The 25,567-nt window shown below is 37.2% G+C and overlaps 1 protein-coding gene across 5 annotated transcripts in view; it reads right to left on the reverse strand.

Moving 5' to 3' along the window:
* PRR16 (proline rich 16) overlaps positions 1–25,567 on the reverse strand; it is a 230,346-nt gene that overhangs the window by 55,897 nt on the left and 148,882 nt on the right. For 3 of the 5 annotated variants that reach the window (XM_006081107.3, XM_023744517.1, XM_023744635.1), the window contains one exon: positions 16,263–17,019. In XM_006081107.3, coding sequence (XP_006081169.1) covers positions 16,264–17,019 — 756 coding nt within the window. In that variant the 3' untranslated portion in view covers position 16,263. Of the gene's footprint in view, positions 1–16,039; positions 17,020–25,567 lie in introns of those variants that run through there. The other 2 variants (XR_002826403.1, XM_023744555.1) reach the window with 2 other exon arrangements.

The raw sequence follows: 25,567 nt of genomic DNA on the forward strand, positions 1-25,567 counted from the left end.
TCTTTCTCAGTGTAATGACCAAAAATCAGAAAAGAGCACTGTAAATTATTTACAATTATTTACAATTATTGCTATCTTTAATATTTAACATAGAATTTGTATACTTTTAATGAGTATGTGTTTTTATTGTTAGCTTATGTCCTGAATGTCAAAATGACTTTGGATTTCCTTAGCCAAAGAGCATGAAAACAAAGAAATAAAGAAAAATTTTAAGTTTGTTTAAGCTAGTGTGCTGATACAAACCAGTTATAAAAAATAAACATAACTAATAGAGAATATATTCTTGGAGAGGTTATAAATAATATCATTTTTCTAAACAATAAAAATTGACTTCTACTTCCTTCTCATAAAAATAAAATAGACACAAAGTTTGTTTAAAGCATATGTGGAAAATACCAAGGTGTATATGAGTTTATTATAATTAACATGACTTGTAGAAAATAGAATTTGAAAGAGGCTATGAAGAATATAAGATTTCTGACAATGTCAGAATATTATATTTGATACTTTAAATGCACTATCAGCAAATGTGGATAACTGCGGTCTAATAATGAATTACTGTCATGAAATTAGAGTAACATTTTATATTCATAATTAGTTTAGAATTATGGATACCTAAGTACATTACTAATAAGCAATATTCTTAAAATGCACACAATTCAACTTTTAGTCTTTGTCACAATTTAATATCATATTTTACTTTTCTTTTTTTTTGTTTTGTTAATCCTCACTGGAGGATATTTTTTCCATTGATTTTTATAGAGAGAGTGGAAGGGAGGGGGAGAGAGCGCTAGAGAAACATTGATGTGTGAGAGACACATTGATTGGTTGCCTGTTGCACATGCTCCCACCAGGGTGAGTATCCAGCCTGCAAACGAAGTACGTGCCCTTGACCAGAATTGAACCCACAACCCTTCAGTCTGTGGGCTGATGGTCTAACCATTGAGGAAAACCAGCTAATGCTTACTTTTCACTTTTTGAAATAAACATTGACTCCATGAATCACAGAAACTTTGAGTGGTAAGGTAATACATACATAGACGGCACATATTCCCCACTTTAAAGTTACTTTAAACGGATCTGCAGCTCAAGAATTACTTTTCTAATGCTGCATTAACCAAAACAAGATTTTAATGCTCCACACAAACTCTTCAACTATAGATTTCAAAGTACCTGCCTGTCTCTTGCTTATACTGGAAAAGGAAGATGTAAACAGACTCCGAAGTACTGTAATTACAATGAAATATAACAGATCTATCATTCTTGCTGATACCCTAGAATCGCCTGGATAACTTTAAAACATACTGATATTCGGGCTCACCATAGATGTATTTTGATTTAATTGGTTCAGGGTGTAAAACATCCCAGGTGATTCTGATGCTGAGACAACTTCCAAATCCACACTGCAATATTAGAAAAGCAAAGGAATAGGCTCATGAGCTCTAAAACACTCCCCAGCCATGGCATTCTAGTTTCTATAACATAAAATGCTAAAAGTTTTAGAACATACACTCTCAGATTACTTCATCTTTCCATTTGGGAAATGAAATCACGTTTTCTTTAGTACCATGAGCACCACTCTCCCCCTCGCTGCCCCCCCATGGTAATTTAATATTCTTTCAGATTTGCAGCACATCCCTAGGCCAGGAAAGGAGGGAAAAGAGAAGCTCCAGCCAATGGAGTCAGTTTCCCACACTCACAGAAACTTCATCACTGCCCATTTCTGAGATCCAAGATCAGTTGGAAATTCTGCTTCTCACAGCGCTACCAGCTCAGAATCTACAAGTGTATTTTACCCTTTCCCACAACATTCACTGGTGTTTGCTTCCCCTCCCCAGTTTTTAAGATGCTGTTTTCCTATGAAGTCCAGAAAGGAATGTAGAAACCCGTGTTCCTACATTAACTTCTTTGTTTGAATTTTGCCATTGAAAACATAACATAAAACACCATTCTGTGTTTGCTTATATAAGCCCAGAGGCATCACCAATATCTAACACATTATAGAAAAGTTCCAAAGATACCTTAAGGTAATAGATCAGGTCCTTGAATAACTTTGTTATGTTCAATGTCCTTTCGTTATAAAGATGATAAGGGAAAATCATTGTTTCTTGCTAGGGCCACTGTGTGTGTGGAGTTTACATGGTTTCCCCATGTCAGCGAGGGTTTTCTTCAGGTACTGGTTTCCCACATCCCAGAGATGTGCACGTGAGGTGATTGGGCAGGTCTACATTGTCCCAGTCTGAGTGCGTGTGGGCTTGGATGTGAGCGTGCCCTGCAATGAGAGGGTATTCTGTGGAGAGTGGGTTCCCACCCTGCTCTCTGAGCTTCCGGATAGGATCTGGCCACTCAGGACTGTGAACTAGAATGAAGCGGGTTGGAAAAGTATGATCTTACTTGTTTTTATTCATCTTTCTTAAATGTATATATAGGTCACCTTTATTTCAATGTTTAATATTAGAAGTGTCTTGGGTCTTTATTTATAAGTTTGGTGATGCTGCTGTGACCAGAAATATGCCATAGGAACTTAACTCTTGTTTATGTCAATTAGCCTAGCATAACATTGACTTCATTATACATCATTTTGCTTCAAGTCCTAGTTTCCAAGAACCTATGGAGATGTTCAGCAAGGACTTACAGTATATTTTGCCAAATCCAATTTCATTCCTCTGTCCCTTAAAGGATTAGTGTGTATCAAAAAATTCAGCAGTTATTTATATCAGCTTGCAGTTTATAAGAAATCCAGAGTACCTTCCCTCATTTCATGGATTAGGAAATTTATGAGGACTAACCTGTATAACCGTAAGCTAAGTAAATGCCACATTTTTAAACCATCAATGAGGAAACTCACACACACTGAACCAAAGATATAAATATTGTCTTTTCAAGTCTCACTGCAATCTCCCCAAACATACAATGAGCAATGCATTAAATCAGAGCAATAGCAAAAGCTATGAAAATAGGAAATGGTAATCAAGAAACACTTTACACCTGGCTGTTCATTCTGTGAATTCAGTCAACAACTACATATTGAGATGCTGCTGTATCATCTCTATCAAAGTGCTTTCATCAAACACAATAGAATGCCCTGTACTTAGTTCACAGGATAGGCACTCTTCAGGAAATCAAACAATGTGAGACTTGAGTTCACTACCTTAGGAAATAAATTTGATATAAATGTTGAACATAATCGTGGAAAAATAACTAGAATTTCTCAATGGGAAGAAAACTCCTATAATTTTAGTATATTTATTTCAGTAAATGGAGACAGGTTTGGGGTGGTTTCAGAAGAATACTATCTCTATGATTCCGGTTGAAAATTGTATTTACCTCTTTTATTTTATCCTTGAATTTGACAGTGTTCCCTGCCAGGTAGGAAGTACACATTCTTGACTTGACATCATGCTAGTGATTTGGAGAAAGCTTTGGATGAGATGGATCTTAAATGCATGCAATCAAAAGACAACATATAAGCCTAACTAAAAGTCTCATCCTCAAGGGAACATTTATAGGCAGACCTGTCTCTCAGAAATTCCTCTTACCAGCTATGTCCTTGACCCAAAATGAAAAAGTGGCTTTTCTCTATAAACTAGGGTTTTATCTTCAAATTAAGACAAAAACATGTAAAATAAAAGTTGTATTATATATAATCTTAGCCTGTGGTAGAAAGTACAACTAACCCTTCACATATTAAGTGTATAGCTTTCATTTTATTCCATTGTATTCATGTCAATTTTTAAGTACAAGATTTTAATTGCTTATGTCTTTATTTAAATTTTCTTTTCACTCCCCTTCCTCCTTTTTGTCTAGCACTTTCTGCATATGTGACAGCACTTTACATCATTAGTACAAGTTTTCTTGCTTTGCCAAAAACTCTGATTCTTTGCCAAAACTCTGATTCTCACACATCAATATTAGCAATCTGTCTTCTATGGGAACTGCTTGATTTATGTTAATAGGAATAAACTATATATCAAGTGAGGAAACTTACATTTCTGTGCATGAATTCACATGAGTTTATCTGTCCTACTGGGAGGTCAATTTGCTAACCTATTAAGTGAAAGGACTAGATTAAATCATCATAAGTGTCTTCTACTCTAACACCTTACGATTTGCTGGTGGGAATAAATATGGTAAATAACTGCCTTTATGTAATATTGTTAATTTAAGAAAAGTTACACCCTTAAATTTACATTTATTTAATTACTAGTTGAATACTTTTGTTCATATACATTTTTATGCTTGTTTTTTGAATTTTTATTTGTGATGTACCCATTCTACCGCTGTAGATTCTTAAATTTTTATTAAGTGATTGATTGATTGATTGATTAGAAAAGGCTTTGGATTAATGCTGAAAATCTCAGAGCAACATTTACAAAGCCATAACAAGCTGGGCCCACATGTCCAAGAGAATGCATAGAAATTGGCAATGATTAGGGCATATCAGAGGGTCAGTAGGTCAGTAATTTAGCCTACTTGGCTGGAGCCTCCTTATCAGTGTTGGGTTCCCTAGATTGGGAAGTTATTAAAGGAGGCTTAAAAAGGTTTCTGGTTAGCACTGCTAAGCCCAGAGTGAAGAATTTTAAATAATGGATTATCCTGAGCTTTCGAAATTTCTGGATCAAGATGAAATGATGAAAAGAAAATTACTCTGTTGGATATCAGCAGAATGTAGTGTAATCTCAGGTAAGAGGTCCAGTGACCAGGCAGGTGGCAAATGTAACATGAAAATTGAGGAGATAAAAGCCTCTCTGCGGAGGGTGTCATTGGGAATGATTTTCTAAAAAAAGACTTGGCAAAAATTAAAATTACTTGGGTAAAAGGATAAAGGGAGATGCAGAAGATAAAACTGAAAATTGGGGCTTTGGTGTTAAAAAGATTTATTGGGAAGTCATATGCAAGAGCTACTTTTAATATTAATTCTCTGTAATACTGATAATGAGTCCAATCAGAAAAAAGTAATCTATTTAAAAAAGTATTAGTGCTGTATTTCAAATATCAAGCAAAATACCATAGTTACTTGACACAACTTTGAAGTTTTAGAAAGGCGAAGAAATAAAGTTAAGTATTCTTTTTTGTCCTGAAGAGTTTGAGTTGAGATGAGCATTTTGGACTGTTATTAGAAATGTTTATATACTTACACTTAAGCCATAAATCATTGTGATCAAAGAACTTTAGCTCTTAGTCCTTCAGAAAGGTACCTTGCTATAACATGTACTCAAATATATCAGACTTTGTCTAAAGCTAAACAATAGTTAATGCTTTGTTAGAATTTATAATATCACTAAATAAAGGATTTTTATTGAATTTATAGGGGTGATTTTGGTTAATAAAATTATATAGGTTTCAGGTGTACAATTCTGTAATGCATCATCTGTATATTGCATTGTGTATTCACCACCCAAAATCCAGTCTCCTTCCATCACCATTTATCAACCTTTTACCCTCTTCTGATTTTTCCTGAGTCAGCTTATGAAAATTGTTTGTTTCTAAAAATTTATTCATTTCATCCAGATTGTCCAATTTGTTGGCATGTAGTTATTTGTTATATTTTCTTATAATCCCTGGTATTTCTGTGGAGTCAGATTACCATTACTTCTTCTCTTTCATTTCTGATTTTATTTATTTGGGTCCTCTCTCTTTATTTTCCTGGTAAGTCAGAATAGAGATTGTCAACCCTGTTTATTTTTTCAAAGAACCAGTTATTGGTTTCATTAATCTTTTTTATTTTTTTAGAGTCTATTTCATGTATTTCTGCTCTGATCTTTATTATTTCCTTCCTTCTACTCACTTTGGGCTTTGTTGTTCTTTTCTATGCCTTTAAATGTAAAGTTAGATTGTTTACTTGAGATTTTTCTTATTTCTTGAGTTCGGCCTGTAATGCTATGAATTTCCTCTTAGGACTGCTTTCGCTGTGTCTCATAGGTTTTGCATTGTTGTGTTCTCATTTTCATTTGTTTCAAGGCATCTTTTGATTTCTTTATTGAGATCATTGTTAACCCATTCATTGTTAATAGTTTATTAACATATTATTTAGCTTCCATGTCTTTGTGCTTTTTTCTTGCGATTAATTTGTAGTTTCTTACCATTATGGTTAGAGAAGATACTTGATATGACTTCTGTCTTCTTAAATTTATTGAGACTTGTTTTGTGTCCTAACATGTGGTCTGTCTTAAAATGTTTCATATGCATATGAAAAGAATATATTCTGCTGCTTTGGGGTAAAATGCTCTGAAAATATTAATTAAATCCATCTCATCAATTAATGATATTTTTCACCATAAACATAGACATTCTCTTGTTTGAACAAAGTTTGGTGATTTAAATTCTTACTTGAACAAGCATTTTAGAATATTTATAAAATCCTACTACTATTAGAATTTAATTAGTCTGACATTATATTCTAAATGGATTTACTCATATGCTATTAAATATTATCTAATCTAATAAAAGAGAAACATGCAAATTGACCGCACCTCTGCTATGCCTACCAAGCCATGCCCACCAGTCAATCAGAGTGACTATATGCAAATTAACCCAACCAAGATGGCAGCTGGAGCAAGCAGAAGGCTTGGTTGCCCCGGCGATGGAGGAAGCCAAGCTTCCCACTTGCCCTGGCCAGCTGTGGCCTCCACTCAAGGCAAAAAAGTTTCAATTATAGAAGATAAATAAATTCCAGATACCTGCTTCCAGTCAGCCTCTACTGGGAGCTTGGGTGGCTGGGGGCCATGGCCAACCTGCAAAAAGCCATCAGCCCCTCACCCAGGATGGCCACACCCTCATGGGGTGAGGGTCCCCGCTGGGGAGTTTGGCCAGCCTGGAAACAGCCATCAGCCCCTCACCCAGGCTGGCCAGGCACCCCAGTGGGAACCCCCACATTGAAGGGGCTGTGGCCAGCCTGCAAACAGCCTTCAACCCCTAACCCAGGCTGGCCAGGCACTGCAGCGAGGACCCCCAATCTGAAGGGGCTGTGGCCAGCCTGCAAACAGCCATCAGCCCCTTACCTAGGCTGGCCAGGCACCCCAGTGGGGACCCCCACCCTGAAGAGGCTGGGGCCAGCCTGCAAACAGTCATCAGCTACTCACCCTGGCTGGCCAGGCACCCCAGCGGGGACCCCCACCCTGAAGGGGCTGTGGCCAGCCTGCAAACAGCCATCAGCCCCTCACCCAGACTGGCCACAACCTCATGGGGTGAGGGTCCCCACTGGGGGCTTGGCCAGCCTGCAAACAGCCATCAGCCCCTCACCTTGGCTGGCCAGGCACCCCAGTGGGGACCCCTACCCTGAAGGGGCTGTGGCCAGCCTGCAAACAGCCATCAGCTACTCACCCAGGCTGGCCAGGCACCCCAGCAGGACCCCCCACCCTGAAGAGGGTTTGGCCAGCCTGAAAACGGCCCTCAGCCCCTCACCCAGGCTGGCCAGGCACCCAAGCAGGACCCCCACCCTGATCCGGGACACCCTTCAGGGCAAACCAGCCGGCCCCCACCCATGCACCAGGCCTCTATCCTATATAATAAAAGGGTAATATGCAAATTGACCCTAAGAGCAGAAGGATTGGGAATGATTGGTCACTATGACACACACTGACCACCAGGGGGCAGATGCTCAATGCAGGAGCTGCCCCCTGGTGGTCAATGAGCTCCCACAGGGGGAGCTCTGCTCAGCCACAAGCCAGGCTTATGGCTGCCACCACAGCGGTTGTGGCGGGAGCCTCTCCCGCCTCCTCAGCAGTGCTAAGGATGTCCGACTGCAGCTTAGGCTTGCTCCCTGCTGGCAAGTGGACATCCCCCGAGGGCTCCTGGGCTGCCAGAGGGATGTCTGACTGCCAGCTTAGGCCCAATCCCCCGGGGAGCAGGCCTAAGCCATCAGGTGGTCATCCCCTGAGGGGTTTCAGACTGCAAGGGCAGCGGCCGGGCTGAGGGATCCCCCGAGTGCACAAATTTTTGTGCACCGGGTCTCTAGTCATAAATAATTAAAACTAAGCTACATTGTCAAAACAGGTAATAACCTATACTTATTATTGTAGTCACCTCAGATTTCTGTCATGTTCATTGTCTGACTTGCTAATTCACAAAATTTAATAAATAAAAAAATGAGAGTTCTATATATCAACTGGCTAAGTTGTGAAAAAAATCAGTAGGCTTATTTGATAATAATAACTGTAAAAAATTTAAGTAAACTAATTTCTTTATAAATGAGATGAATAAAATATCACTAGCAATAATCTAGGCAAATACAAAGCAACCCACCAGATTAACAAGGAAGATGGGTAATTTGGCAAGAAGTGTCATAAACTGATTACAATGATTTGCATTTGCTTGAGGTTTTACAGTTTGTAAAGTATCTACACATTCATTAAATCATTAGGGCCTTATAACAACATGCTGAAAGGTAGTACCCTGAGAGGAGAAACACAGAGAAAAGTGTTAGGGAATTGGGTCGTAGTGGAGCATGGTTAAGTGTATCAATTTAACTACAGTAGAAACAAGATGTGTAAAGCCAGGCAATTTGGGTAACAAGTACAGGGCCAAGACAAAATTAAGTAAGGGAAATGCACATCATTTTTATTTTTGTGACCACAGAAAGACGTGCTGAAAAGGAGTTGAAGTTTAACAACTAATTGAAACAGGATATGACTGAGTGTGTGTAACCCATATTGTATCAGCATAAGAGCTTTCAACCTAAACAAATAATATAACTGAATATAAAACAAACACTAAATAGCAATTAGCTATGTTGCCATACATAGTCTACTTAGCTCCAACCAAGAGGATTAATTTTGTTCATTAAATTCCACAAATAAGTGAGATCATGTGATATCTGTCTTTCTCAGATTGGCTTATTTCACTTAGCATAAGAGACCAACAAAATAAGACCCGAAGCATGGAGGCATGGAACAGACTAACATATGTTGATGTGGGGATTAGGGGAAAGAGAAGAGATAAACCAAAGAACTTATATACTTAAATACATAGCCTGTGGACACAGGCAATGGTGGGGGTGAAGACCTGGGGGATGGGTAGGGGTTGGGAAGAGGGGGGTAAAGGAGGGAAATGGGAGACATCTGTAATACTATCAACAATTTAAAAAAGAGGATGCTCTAAGGAACAATTTGGAAGGTGTTTCTCATATATGCAAAGCATGAGTTATTGTAATGTGGCGATTCTGCTTATTTAATAGCTCTGAAGGCTGTAGATTGTTGAATCCTGAAGTTGCCTATCCATGGTGCCTCATCCACCTTACCTTTCACCATGGCTGCCTATAAAATAGCTGAAGCTTATAGTCCTGATGGCTTAAACATACATTTGGGGATGTGCTATTACTTTCCTTGCCCCTTACATGTAAAGGAGGATTAGGTGAGCTCAGAATATGTAAGGGGAGGAGAATAATTAATGACTCAAGAGCCCTATTAGCTAGGAAAGAATGGCACCATTATCTTCCTTTTAAAGCAAGCCTCAGAACTCATTAAGCAATTTGACCAGGGTGACTTAGAAGTTGGGAAAATTGAGACACAAATCCAGGACTCTGGTTTTAAATGTATGCTTTTATCTTAATATGCTGCCCTCTAAATTAATATTATAACTACACATCATAATTTACATCATCAAGGGCCTAAATTTCTATAGTAGATTTTCATATTTCTTTTGACGATTCTGGATCAATAAGTACATGTCTTCAAATTAGGTTTATCTATCATTCTTTATTTAGAAATTTAACTAATGAAAATTTAGTATGCAATTCTAAAATATTGAACTACATAATGTAGTTGGTGTGTATCCTTGGACAGAATGCAAATAGGGTAGGAAAATGCTGTCATAAAACTCATCCATCTTCTTAGTAAATGCTGTCAATTCCCTCTACCTTGTTAGCAGGGATGTTGTCAGATTCACTCCTTTCCTCTCCATCTTTTTAAAAAATCAGATGACATTCTAATTTATGGTGAGATTAAGAGAACAGCAGGAAATAGGAAAAGGAAGAACATGAGAGCTATAGTAGTCTATAATATAGTCCTATTATACACACACCAAAATATTACCTTTGGAAATAGTGGTGGTATGGCTCTTTACCCACATGTGGATCTCCTTTTCTTTCTGGGCATATGGGGACTATGGGCAGGGCCACATGACTAGTTTTGGCCCATGGCACATATAGGGCCTGAGGTTGAAAAATACAGGTAAGCCCTAACCGGTTTGGCTCAGTGGGTAGAGCATCAGCCTGCGGACTGAAGGGTCCCAGGTTCAATTCTGGTCAAGGGCATGTACCTTGGTTGCGGGCACATCCCCAGTAGGGGTGTGCAGGAGGCAGCTGATTGATGTTTCTCTCTCATTGATGTTTCTAACTCTCTATCCCTCTCCCATCCTCTCTGTAAAAAATCAATAAAATATATTTTAAAAAAATACAGGTAAGAGTTTCTAGTCATCCCTTTCTCTGTTCTGGTGGTCCTGAAAGAGGACCCTGGACCAGAGGGTGGTCCCACACAACCAATGCAGCCTGTGTGCCTGAATTTCCACTGCCTGAGAGATTCCTGCCTGGAGAGTCTCCTGGACTCAGGATGAACTCTGAGGGAACAAGGTATAACTCGATGGCTCTGAGATACTGGGATTGCTTGCTACCTCAGCATGCATGGACTAATTTATCTTAACAGAAAGACACTTATTTTCCACTTATTTTATAGCTTCCAACAACTTCTTCTGGCAAGTTTCAATGAAATGACTTTCAGCTCTAAGATGACCCCTATACAATGCAGGGGCCGAACTCCAGGCATTTCTGAAAGGTGAGGAACTTGGGCTGTGGAGGCTTCCTGCCTGCCTTGCTCCTCTGGCTTGACCACTTTCTGTCTCTACGACCTTGGGCAGCAGGTCTCCAGTGCGATAGTTTCCTCATTTGCAAATGTAAATATTAATAATAGTGTCTAAGACACTGGGTTCTTATAAAGGAAAAATAATGTTATGAGAAAAAATAATACATACAAACATGTAGAAGAGTGTTTGGCATAAAATCAGCGCTTGAGAAGGATTAGATATCATATCTTGTCAACACCAACCCTAACCCGCTTGAGGGCACACACTGTTTTATTTAGTTGGTTCAAAATCCCCTTTGATGATTACGAGAGTTGACAACTACATGATCAAATCATGGAAAATGATATCTATAGTCTAGTAACAAAAGAATGGAAATTATTTTATTAGTGACATCTCTAATGCACTGCTTTTTAGTGGTTCCATGGAGTGGATCTATTGCTTTTCTTAAAACTGTAGGGGTCAATGTTAAGTAGATGAAATTCAAAAATGAAATACCAGTAATGGAAGTGACATATTCAGGGTCAAATAGCATTAAAACAATGAAATCAGAACTTCTTAGGGAAAGAAACCAACATAATCAACAGTCTTTGAACTCAGTGGGAAAAAAACTGAAAGGTGAAGCCGCTTATAATACATGAGAAAAATGAGGCTTTCATTATTCAGCAGCTCATTCATTTTATGTGGTAGCTAAATTGCCTGAGATCACTTTCATATTCTGCAAAGATCAAACATATTAAGAATGTCAAAACAACATTAAGTAACCCCCTTCAAGCGTCAAAATAACTTCTAAGAATAAAGGAAAAATTTTGCAAAGTTCAGTGCTATGAAGAACACAATTAAATGGTGATGTTGTGGGGGAAAATTGTGGGAAGTCAGGCTGTCACTAAAATACTATCCAAATCACTTTAAAGGGTTGATTTTAATAAAATACTGAAACTGAGATCCTAAATTTCTTCACTTGTAAATAAGGATAATAACTATTTCATACATTCATATGAAACTCTAATGTATGTAAAGTTTTATAAAGCAGTTACTATTAGCTTACCTATTTTTGATAACTCTAGAAGTTATAAATTATAAGCAATATGTCCTCCTTATTTTACTTTGGCCTTCAACCAACTCTATACCCTTTGTTGATTTACTAACATTTTAAAGTGGGTTTATACGCAAATCTTCTGTATGTTCCACTTTAGTTTTCCCCCAAAAGATCAGAATGATAAATCCAAGAATGTCCAATAAAATGACAGCCTACATAATTGCGATTCCACTAAGATATGGTTAACTGCAGTTTTATGTTCAACACTGCTGTGTGCCTTCAAAGTAGCATCAAAACTGTCATTACTTCAGAATCAGAAAACTTGAATGATTCTAAAACTCCAAAATATTTAGGCTAAAAATTCAAACATAGTGTCAAATTGACCCAAAAAACATCGCGTGATTTTCTGATAGTGTCTATTAATCATCAGAGTCTGTATATTTTACCCAATTACGTGATATGAATATTTATTGCTCATAAATCACTCCCTCACTTAGAAATCACTGAAGTACATTGCAATGCAATCTTTTGCTACAAATTTGAGTGCATATTATAGTAAGATGTACAACTAACAAAGTCGAGAGAAAGAAACTGAATCAGGACAATTACAAGGCTTGACATTGCATTTTTTTGCATTTATTCCCTGGAAAGCAATTCAGTTAAGGCAGTGATTTATGACTTGACTACACCATTCCCGGTGCAATTCCAAGTGGAACCACTCGGGCTCTTCTTCATAGAGGATCCACAAAGAGCTATAATTAGAACCTACAGGTAATAGGTCTTGCATAGTTTCAGAGACTGTGTAGCTGCCATAAGCAACTTAACTACTGATTTGTCCAAAAAAAGCCATATAATGCAGTGCCTTATTTCTTTATTCATTAAGTAATTATATGCAGGCATAATTCAAAGACAAGAATTTTATGTTAATGAAACCATTTCAGTTAATAGACTCATTTTTTCTAGAATATTATTAAACTAATGAGGGGAGGTATGAATATAATTATATCATATTGAAAGAAATGGGAAATTTCTCTTTTTTGTATGCCCTGTATTTTTGAGCAGATTTTATATTTAGCTTAAGCATGACCTAAAAATATCAGTTTTGTTTCTTTTTATAACTGCTATAACTACCAAGAGATGAAAGAGAACTTTGGTCAATTTTTATTTTCTTTTTACCTTTCATCAGCAGGGACACAACAACCTCCCATCACAGAAGTGAGATAATCTTTGTTTAAATTAACAAGACAAAAACCTTTCCTATTCCAATTTAATTAATGAATGCTATGCTACATTTTTAAAGTATATATTCTGCCTTTCATTAAGAATTGATTTTGTCATAAGCAGTATTACCATTTTATATTTTGCAGAAACATCCCTTTCAAAGGATTATGGAGGTTAGTCCATAGTCCTTTGTATGGATTAAGCGATTTAAAGTGTTTAAATGCATATTGTAAAAAATAACTTCCCATTAATGATGTGAGAAAAGCATTTCTACTTTGGAATCTTCAGGAATAGGAAAGATACACCATGTGTTATGATAATTTAATGGATGATACACAGAGCTTGCAGTTCAAAATTTAAATTCTGAAAGCAATGTTGGCTGATAGCAAAAACTGCAGTCCCTTACACTTCAATCACAAGATTCCACACAAATATTATGATGCTCTGTGTTAATTGCTTTCTATGTTTTACAAATATATAAATATGGTATATATACATATGAAATAACTAAGTTTCAGTGAATATTACCAAATCATCAGTAAAACAAACAAACAAACAAAAAATACCTTATTGGCCTCATATATTCCATATATTAATGGAAAAAAGGGGAGCATATAGAGCAAATAAAGTCAAAAGAAAGTCTTAACACTGCTGTACTAACACTCTTGATTATGTGATTAACTATAAGAGAAGAAGGTCAATAACTATAACTTTTTTTTTAGCTTGGGATTTAACTCAGCTTTCCAGGCCAATAGTTGCTTATAAATGTATTAAATAAAAACAGACCTTGTAGTTTGGGCATATGTCACTAATCATATTTTAAACAATGGTCTTTCATGGGGTAGCTTTGTCTGCACTTTGAGGCAGAGAGATGGATTTAAACCTCAGAGGTTGTGTTTAGGTTTTTGGCTCAATATTCATACTCAACCAGCTCGAATTATTCAACTTATTCAACTCGATTTATTGCAAATAAGTTATCTACTCTGTGGATGATTTGTGATTGATAAGAAGCTCTATTTTGAGATTCAGATTGGTTCCCAGATATCGACAGGGAGTCAATGTCTGAAATTATAAGTTAATTATTGGGTCTCAGTAATAGGCTGTGGAAGAAAGATGTCTTCTAAGACCAAAAGGTCTAACACTGGATGAACATTTGAAAATATTATTTAAATATAGAAAGATAATAAAACCTTGGGTTTATTTCTATCAAGCTAAATGGGTGCATTAAAAAGTTAAGAATTTATTATTTTGCTATTCAATAAATCAATTATTTGTTTACCTGACTCATATTTATTAAACATACTGATCATAAATTTAATAAATTTTGATTATGGCCTTTCTTGATTATTGGTCTTATGTTTTGTAACTTTATGAAAAATTACATTTATTCTACTTACATTACCTTCATGTCCACAAACACAGAACGAAAATCATTCTGAGTGTCCTCTTTGTTTTCATTCAATTGTTTCTTTAAAAAATAAAGCCTATTATCTTTCTGTCATTCTGCCTAAAACATTATATCATCTTTTAATAGAAAGTTATTTGAAAAATAGTATTCCAAATTACCATGATATAACTTGAAAAAGGCAACAAGGAAATATAACTGAATACTCTTTCTCTGTAGCAACAAAAATTAAAGTTTAAAGATCAAAAGTGAACTAGTCAAAAAAATCACAGTACTCTTCATTAAGTTGTGCAATAAACAAATTTTCATTAAAGATGACTTCCTCTACTCTTCCCACTTAATTGACAAATATTGTTCAGATATGCACCTGTCATCATGATTTTAGGGGAAATAAAGTCATTTCTAGTTCCAGGGCCAAATATCAATTAAGTTCAAATCATAATAGTAGGGAAGTAAACTTGGTCCATGGGTGATAAGTGACCTAAGGTAGTAAATTAGACTAAATTAAAACAAAACACACCTTTATTGGCTGTTAGAAGCAAAGGAATTTTTCTCTTCCTTCTACTGAATAACAAAGACCCTGGCATATTTCAAGGGAATCAGCTTAAGGCGAATGCTAAAAACATCCGGTTCTAGAAGCATCTTTACTTTTCCCTATAGTTCTTCTATCAATGGAATTCCCTCAGGGAGGCAGAGAACTTGCTGATACAGGAGGCAAGTCGTCCCACCACTTCCATGTACTGGATTAAGTTGTGTCCTGGAAAAATGTGGGCGTGAGAAGAGTGGAAGGGGTTGGCAGTGTAGGAGGCATTCAATAGAAGGTCCTTGAGGTACCAAAATATATAATATAATATAATATGAAAAAGTGTAAAGTTATATTTATGACTTGATTATGATATTTAATTTAGAAAAATCTCACTGTGATCTTCTCCATTCAAACTCTGTCTGTGTTACTACCCAATTTGATGAGTATTAACAGGGGATTAACCGCACCACTGCTTCATTTTTATTCCACGAAACATTTGGTTTTGCTATTACCTACTGTCTATTGGCATGATATTTCCACACACCAAATCTTTCATTACCTATACAGTTGAATTCTAATTGTTAATTCTAATTGTTTACACTGAGTGGCCAGATTATTATAACCAGCCAGATTATTATGACCACCCCATCAGTACTTCATTGACACTTCCAAAAATACTGAATATTGAAAACTTCCTAAGCAAATACTCTCAAGGTTTTATTACTATTATTATTTGCATAACTAATTCACTTCATTGTACTGATGGGGTGGTCATAATAATCTGTGTAGTATAGAAAATAAACTTTTTGGCATTGTCCTCAGAATTTAATAATGCAAAACTAGTAACAAACATCTTTAGAAAAAAAGAGTAAAATGGTCCTTCAGTATTAAAATTTCTTATTAAAAAGTATTAGGTCAAAATTAATAGTATGATGTTATTAATATAGATAAGTTACACATGAATAAAATAAATCTAATCCCATCTCTTATAGTAAATCAAATGATTTGAAACTAGAAGCCACTGTTACAGGTCAATTGAAAAAATATATTCAGCTTTTTCATTATTCTGTGGTTTCTGATAATGCAACTTTTTAAACAGTGTATACCCAGGATATAACAATGTACTGCATACTTACCAGGTGATTTTTATGCCACTTTGCTGAATGCAGGATTAATATATTTGGGCTTTTTATTGCTTGAGTAGAAAGTGCTCATTACTTATTATGTTTATAATATAAAAATGAAAATAAAATAAAAAGTGTTTTTAAATGGCATACATCACACTGTTGTAGTGGTTGATTTCCTCAAGATCGTCTTCTGTGGTTTTGGTGCAGTGGGAGGAGGCACAGTTGCAGGTCTGAGAGGGGGGTAGCTGTTACTGTGGCTTATTCCGGGTCCCCCATTTTCCAGTGGAAATGGAGGGAGATGCGGTGGAGGAGGGCGGGGAGGGCCTTGGGGAGGAAGCTTTCCTGGCGGCTGGACAGGTTCACTGTGCAAATGGACCTCCCGGTTTTTTATGTTATACCGGGTCTCACAGTCAGGACAATAGCCATGGTACTGCACTTTTTCATTAAACCGAACCCTTTCCCGAGGCCCTGCCTGGGGACACCTGTCTTTTTCAGGTCTATGCATCAGAGGCTGCACGGGCGCCTTGTCCGAGTTGCTACCGGGTGTGCAGCAGATGTCTCCATTGGGGATTTTGTTTGGTGCTCCTGGTAAGCCACCATTCCGCAGAAGGGTGCCATTGGTCTTTACAGGATTGACAGCGGGCGCCACCCTTTGGGGGTCTTCACTCTTCACGGGTGTCAACCTCGGTGGAGGCGGTGGAGGGTTTGGCTTTCTCAGGACCGTGAGGATAGCAGATGGGTGTGCTGGGGGTTTAATGAGTGGTGCATTGGCCTGCACTTTGATCTTCTCTAGGCTGGAGGCTGTCGTGCTGCTTGAGCTACTATTCAGGGTGTCCGTTTTGGAGCTGTCGGTCATCTCATCCTCCAGCTGTAGGTCAGAGGTCAGGGTATCAATCTGGTCAACCACCTGGTTGGAAAGGACAAGGGAACTGTGTTGAAAAAGGACCCCAAAGCAAAATATATTAGAAACAATGTCTTCCCGGCTAGCTGTGATCCGCTATGGGAGCCTTGACTAATGTTGAATTGTGTATTCCATTACCGCACAATGTTTTCATTCAATGAATTTACAGAATAGCTGCCATAAGAGTGGCAACTGATAACATCATGATTTCACATGCCTAGAATATAACACACTGTTTATGCATACGTTTTATCCCTAACTCTGCTATACCCACCGAAGATAAAATCCTGATGCAGAAACAGTCCTGATTTTTAAAAACAAGAGGAGGAGATTTGCTTAGCAGATAGAAATCTACGGGAGAACATTAATCTCATGCTAAAAATGAGAAAAAGCCAGACAATTTTCAAAATCATAACTTTACTAGACCATCAGAGAACTAGGATCACAAAATAACGGAATGAACAGAACTGCAAGGAGTTTCAAGCTCCCTTAGGATAGATAGGACACAAAGATTGTCTCACCTTTGGCAAATCACAGGAAAAGAGGCAGCCTCCACCAAAGTGAGTAAAAAAACAGCTATGTTAATGAGTGATTAAAGGCAGAGTGTGTGCTGTCATGTCAGACAAGGCAACTTTCCTCACTCATGTCCCTTTTTCATGTGCCTCTCACCTGGGAGACTGAGGGCAGGGGAAGACACTGGAAAGAGTCCCTCCTAGGTAAACAGGCTCAAAACCCCACCCATATCCCAGACCCCTTTCTTTACAAAACTAAAGCTTTAAGAAGTAGAGAAATGATAAAAACAAAACAAAACAAAACAAAAACAACCCTCTAACCTCTAAGACACAGACAATGAAAACCTTCCTCTAGGACAGGGTAGGGGAAGGGGCCAGAAAATTCTCTTGGACACAGAATTCACAGATGCCTGTTATCACTTGGGGAGAGACCCACGTCACAATCACCACTCAAAACCTGCCACAGACACAGGCAGAGGCAGGGAATCAAATAAGTTTGTCAGAACCATCAGACCAAAATATAGGCCCTACCCCGAGTAAAGGAGAGTAATTCTGAAGACAGGAAAACTGGGTGGAAGCATGTTAGACAGTTTTAAGGAAAGATTTCCTAAGGGCATTGGGGAGTCATGGAGTTAAAGCTGCCCATCAAAGGAATCTAGCATCTCCCATGACAGGCTTGCCTTAGGGTCTCTGTCCAGTTCAGTCACTGCCTGGGGCAGCTTGTGGGAGGATGACCTTGACTCAAATGCTGGACTTCAGAGAACGGCAGCTGGGCCCTCAGTCATTCCCACTCCTTATAGTCAGGGATCTTGGAGGCCATTCTCATGAATATACTATTACGCATACTAGTATATGAAAATGGACAAGTTGTGAATTACATGACAAATAATTTATTTTTGTACAATTCACATATTTGTATTGGTAGGTTTTCTTTGTTGTTGTTTTTTTGTTTGTTTTTTTTTTCCTTTTCTCTTAATCAGGCCCAGTTTGTTCAACTGTGAAGTTGGCTCTTTGACACATGGTGGCAGGATTGGGCTCAAAATGAAAACATCACAACCAACTAGAAATTAGGGACACTATAGAGATTTTACTTCTTCTTCTTGTCTGGTTCGTACTAATACCACCCGAGCTCATCCTTCTATTTTAACCCCTCAATATACCTTAAATCCATTCACTTGTATTTTCATTTCTTTGATCCTAGTCTGAGGCACCATTACTTACCATCCAGGCCACCCAGAGTCACCTTGCTTCCTCTTTCATTTCTCTAGTCTCAGTGATCTTTTAAAAATAGAAGTGTGTGCTCTTGCCAACCTCCTGCTTAGAATCTTTCATGCCTGTTCACTTCTCCTACGATAAAGATCAATTCTTAACATGATCTCCAAGGTCCTATATAGTCATACTCAGTGCTGTGCTGGTGTTTAACAATGGATCTTTAGGGCTCAAGGGGATCCTGATTTGAACAGTTTGCCAGTTTTCAGAGTGTAAACATCCATGAGGGTCAATTTCATCGACTGTGAAGTTGGAAAGAAATGTTCAGTAACACATCGTTACGAAGTGTTTCCACCATGCCAACAGAATAGATATAAATAAGCTCAGGAGTACAAATAATAGTAAAATGTAGTGAAATCATTATAAATGATTAAGAATAATTAGAAATAGTGTGGTGAAGGCCTGCGGAGGGGGTGGGAGTGTGGTGGAAGGGGTCAATGGGGGACAACTGTAATACTTTCAACAATAAAGATAAATTTAGAAAAGCATAATCTGAAAACCTTTATTTTTAATGTAATTTATTTAACAAGTTTATATACCTACCTTTGTTTTCAATAATGATCATTTAATAGATGGCTCACAAAATTTCTAAAAATATAACAACTGGACCTATTTAGCCCATATAAGCCAGCAACATCTCTGTCTTTCACTCCTAAATAACTCCATATCCTTAACTCTGATAAGTTTACCTTTTCCTTTCTGTTCTCTAATCTCTCTGGTCTTCTTTTAGACCAGTGGTTCTCAACCTTCCTAATGCAGCGACCCTTTAATACAGTTCCTCATGTTGTGGTGACCTCCAACCATAAAATTATTTTCGTTGCTACTTCATAACTGTAATTTTGCTACTCTTTTGAATCGTAATGTAAATATCTGATATGCAGGATGTATTTTCATTGTTACAAATTGAACATGATTAAAGCATAGTGATTAATCAGAAAAAAATATGTAATTATATATGTGTTTTCTGATGGTCTTAGGCGACCTCTGTGAAAGGGTCGTTTGACCCCCCAAAGGGGTCACGACCCACAGGTTGAGAACCGCTGTTTTAGACTCTCATAGTTGCCAGGCTGCTTCCTGCCACAGGACATTTGCAGATACTAATTTTTCTTCTGAAATGTTGACCTCTCCTCTTTGTCTTATTAACTCCTACTCATTTTAAAAATCTTAGCTCAGTAGTCACTCATGAAGTAAACCTCCATCCTACTGAAATTTCCCCAAGTTAATTTACTAAATATTCACAGGGAATCATATTTGATTCTAAGCATTCACGTATTTTTTTATTGTAGGTTCATAGTAGTATGAGTATTGGAATAATGTTTCTTCTCTAGACTATAATCTCAGTGAGATCAGGGACCTTGTTTATTTTTACTATGGCATCCTAAAGGCCTAATGTAATGAATGGCACTCAACTGGGGTTCAACAAATACTTAAGTAAATGTCTGGAGAGTTAGTCTCCTTTTTTTTTTAAACCTCACCGAGGACATGCTTGGTAGAAGAAGGGTGGGAAGGAAGGAAGGAGAGAAAGAGAGAGAGAAACACATGTCCCAACCGGGGATTGGACCCCCAACCTGAGTATGTGGCCCAACCAGGAATTGAACCGGCAACCCTTAGGTTCGCAGGATAACAATCAACCAACCGAGCTACTCTGGCTGGGTGAGGGTTATTTATTTAATTCAAGTATGAGCAAAACAAATTCTTACCTTTTTTTATTTTTGAAGTGCTGTTACTTTTAAAAAGTGCTCAATTATTCCATAATTTAAAAAGGTGTGTGTGTGGGGGGGAAGGGGGTTTAGCCATAAAGTATTCACAGAGTTAGTGACACACCCTCCAGCTCTAGCCTAGAGAGCATAGAAATTAAAGCGGGAGGCCACTTAAAGAATGTGGAACTCATGGGTGCTGTGTAATATATAATTTAGAGAGGTTATCTACCCTAAGCCTTTTATTGTATTAAATGTCTGCAGCTAAGGAGAGATAGCTGGAATGCTATGGGGGAACTGAAGCTGATGTTTGGAGATGAGCAAGTACTGCTTTGGGTCCCTGTTGGTTTCATAGTTCCTGGATAATTTGAGTCTCAGCACTGTTATTTCCTGAGTGCCTACAGAATGCCAACAGAATAAACAAATGAGTACCACCCCCATAGAGCAAGAAATCTAGTCAGAGAGCCTGATATGCATTCATTAGACACTCAAATAACTGTACTAGTAAAAGTGCAACTGGCCCAAGTGCTCCCAAGGAAAAATAGCAGACATTACAAGAGGAGCATAGAAAGGCCCCATCAAAAAAGCTGGTGAAGCTCTCCTCAGGGATGAGCTGCAGTTAGCTGGCAGAAGAGAAGTTATTTTAGCAGTCCACTCAGGACAGAGCCTGTTAAAGGTCCTTCAAAGAAGACTCTTGGCTGAAGAGCCCGGGGAGAATGAGGTTAGAGAGTCAGGCAGTAGCGAGGCTGTGAGAGTCCCTGTCATTTTGTGATTAAAGTACCACATATTTTTAAAAATAGTTTCAGAAGCGAGAGAAGCAGTATTCAAAGAGACTATGAAGTGGTATTTTTCAAAATTGAAGCATCATTTAATTAACGAACACAAAAATATAAACAAACCCACACCCAGACATATGATAGTGAAAATATAAAATACTGAGAGTTATGATAAAAGTTTTACAACAATAAAAAAGGAACACTAAATATTTACACAGTAACAAAAATTAGGCTGACAGGTTTTCACACAAGCAATAGAAGCCTGAAGAAAATTTAGAAATGTGTTTCATAGTGAAAAAAAAGTAATTGCAATCATAATAGAATTTAACTCTCCTATAAGTGTGCAAGTGAAATAGACATTGGTAGACAATAAAGACAAAGAGAGTATACTTCTTATAGCTCAGTCTTGAAGGTACTGATAAGTGGCAATTAAGAGAAGTGTAAAAAGCCAGAAGAAGGAACTGAAATACAAGAATAATAGGCGGGTGAACAAAGAAATTGTTAAATAAGTAAATCAAAATATACACAGATTAGAAGACAATAATATACTAATGACTAATTTGAAAGAGGGTTAGAAAAATGTGAAACTAAGAATAGGAAAATACATGTCAGATTGGAGAACAGGCAGAATTGAAGCATTTTTGTTGTGTGCGCAAGAAATCAGTTTGTACCTGGCAGTGAGTAACTTTAGGCTTTACGCATGTGAAAAATTTTAGGACAACTACAGAAATAGCAGACAAACGTAAAAATTTCAAAATAATATACTGATTAGAGAGTGAGTAAAAAACTTGGCAAATCTAAAAAAGACAGATAATAGAGGAAAAAAGAATAGCAAATAGAAAAAGATTGCACAAGATAGTAGAAAAAATAACTTCAAATATATTAGTAATCATAATAAGAATAGATTAAAACAATTTATTAAAAAAGGGAGACAGAAATAGTGAATTTAGTGATAAAATCAGATATAGCAAACAAGTAACCAAATGAAATTTGATGCAGCTATATTAATATTTAACAAAAAAAACCCTTCAACCTCAATCTTTCTTAATCAAAACAGTTTATATCAATACTGATTTAGGAGAAACAATGAGTGAAACAAAATCAAGGGCTCATGTATATACAAACACACACATGCACACATACACACAGAAAAAAGGGTTTATAAAGAAGGAATTTCCCTAAGATGAACATCAAATTTTTTATAACCATGAAAATATACTCAATCTTAGTAATCAAGGTGGTACAAACTGAAGAAAAATGAGATAACATTTCATACTCAATAAAAATATGTCTGTTAATTCCAATTGTTGGAGATGATGTGGATAAATGTAAACTTTGAACATTACCAGGGCAAATGTAAATTCAGTCAGTTGAGAAACTTTTTGACAACATCCAATAATTTGGATAAGGTACACACCCTATGGTATAGATGTTCTGGAACAGATCCTGGACTATTCTAAAGAAACTCTACCATATGAGAAAGCATTGAGCCATTATCAACAAGACAAGCAATAACAAGTGTTGGAGAGTTTGTAGAATAAAGGGAACCCTCGTTCACTGTTGGTGGGAATGTAGACTGGCACAACCACTATGGAAAGCAGTCTGGGGATTCCTCAAAAAACTGAGAATATAACTACCATACAACCCAGAAGTCCCTCTCCTGGGTATAGGCCAAAAACCTTGAAATCATGTATTTGCAAAGATACGTGCACCTCTATGTTCATTGAAGCATTATTCACAGTGGCCAAGACATGGAAACAACCAAAGTGTCCTGCGATAGAGGACTGGACAAAGATGTGGCACATACATACAATGGAATACTTCTTAGCCATAAGAAAGGATGAAATAGAGCCATTTGCAACAACATGGATGGATCTTGAGAATATTATACCTAGTGAAATAAGTCACTCAGAAAAAGCTAAGAACCATATGATGTCACTCATGTGTGGGATATAAAACTGAAATGCGTGAACAGATGTACAGCATTGAGAAAGCACAAGGATATTCCTTGCATGTGTTGGTTTATTTTGCCATAGCAAAGAATTAGAAACAATCTAAAAATCTATTAGTGATTGGTTGAGAAAGTAAATGTAAAGTAGTTCTAATGAAGTAACTTGAGCCATAGGTATCATCAGGGATAAATCTCAAAAACCTGATGCTGAATAAAAAAGTTAAAAAACATATTCAGTATGTATATTGTTCATATACAGAGGCACAACTAGTTTAGTTTATACAATGTGAAAATAAATAATACACATAAATTTTAGGCAAGAAGGAAGAGGAATGGATACTGGGAAGCATCAGCTATACAGCTGAAATATTTCATTTCTTTTATAACTTGATATAAAGTGTTGATGTTTGTTAAGTCTGGATTCTATTTGTTACATTAATTTATTTATTTTCTGTCATGTGTGAAATATTTTATAATTTTAAAATGAAATAAATGTTTAATATGTGTTAAAGTTAGAAAGAAAAATAAAAGAAGTGATTCTTACAGCTGCCATGTGGAGAACATACTGAAGGGTGCTGCAATTTATTTAGTTAGACGCTAATTGCAGCCAAGTGAGAGATGAATAAATTAACCATGCAAGAAATATACTGTATACTTATTATTACCCTTCTATGTTTTGCTTAAACTATTTCCAAGTATCATATTGCAACAAAAGGAATCATAACCACAGGCATGATGAAATTAAAGTAAAAACAAAGTGAAAGTAGGACTAGAGGGGCAGATTGCAGATATTTGGAGGTGAGAAGACAGCATGACATCAATCATAAGTTTAAGAACATCCACATTTAAAAATATCATGTGCAAAGGAGAAATTTATATCTCGAATTTGAAATTCAGTTATCTGTCCAAGTAATTGTGACTACCCAGGTCTATGGAGGACTTTGCTAATGGGAGTGAAACAGAGAGATTTAAATAAAATAAATGTGTTGTGTTTGATGATTTCGGGAGGTTTCTCTTAGCCTCACATACAAGAAAGCTTTGGTCAGATTGTGGAACAAATGAAAATAATGATAAGTGTGATTTAGGAATCAAATGAGCTCAAGGTTTTCACATCTGGGAGAATATCCCTAAATCCTATACAATAAAAGCTTAATATGCTGAGTGTCTGGTTGACCGGTTGGCCATTCAACCAATCAAAGCATAATACGCTAATAATATGCTAAGGCCGCTCAACCACTCACTATGATGTGCACTGACCAGCCGGGGGCAGACGCTCCGACTGGTAGGTTAGCTTGCTACTGGGGTCTGGCAGATTGGGACTGAGCGTGACGGGCTGGACATGCCCTGGAGCCCTCCCGTAGCCCCACCCCGGTTGGCCAACCTCCCACGTCTCTCCCTGGCCCTGGTGGGATCCCTCAGCTTGGCCTGCACCCTCTCGCAATCCAGGACCCCTTGGGGGATGTTGGAGAGCTGGTTTCAGCCCGATCCTGCAGGCTAGGCTGAGGGACCCCACTGGTGCACAAATTCGTGCACCAGGCCTCTAGTATTTTCATAAAAGTGAAGCAGATTTGAAAGAAATTAAGTGATCTTATGAACTGAATTATTTGTGGGAATACAAATTTCAATTTATATTATTGTTATAAATATTAAACTACAAAGATTAAACATAAAACCGCTGTAGTGTTATCATCAGAGTAGTATTCAAGGTAGTCAGATTTACTTTAAATTAGAAAAAATTAGGAGCTCCTTTTCCTATGTTCTCACTGGGTTTTGTCCTTTTATTATTATAATTGCCTTAATATATTAGAACTGCCTATTTATGTGTGCTTTCCCTCAGAGCATGTAAGCATGTATTTCCACCTTTGTGTCTCCGGCAGAGAGCATAGTGATTGCACATAGTAGATATTCAATAAGCATGTACTGAGTGAAGGAACTGGGTAAATGTAGAGTCTGAGAAAAAAGTCTCTTCTTGTTCTACTTCCATTCCTCCCCAGAATACTCAGCTTAGGTGGGATTGTCAAAGTCTTCAACCCCACCAGTTCCACTTGGTCCAGAAGCACAGTAGAATGGATTAGATAGTGGAAATGGAAGGCAGAAATGGAGTTGGTGAGATGGTGAACTCTCTTCCTATGTCGTCTGACTCTTAAATCCTAGCTTCACAGCTTGGCAATAAGAGAACTTCCATTCATGCTCCAAATTAAGATAGTTTAAGTGTATATTTATCTTTAAATATTTATCTATATGGCTGCAGAGAAACCCTGCTTATCTTGCTTAATTAAATATCACATAATATATATGGTATATTTGAAAAAAGAAAACCCTCTTTCAACTTCAGTGAATCTTTCTCTC

This window comes from Myotis lucifugus, unplaced genomic scaffold (assembly GCF_000147115.1).
Source record: "Myotis lucifugus unplaced genomic scaffold, Myoluc2.0 scaffold_0, whole genome shotgun sequence".
NCBI lineage: Eukaryota > Metazoa > Chordata > Mammalia > Chiroptera > Vespertilionidae > Myotis > Myotis lucifugus.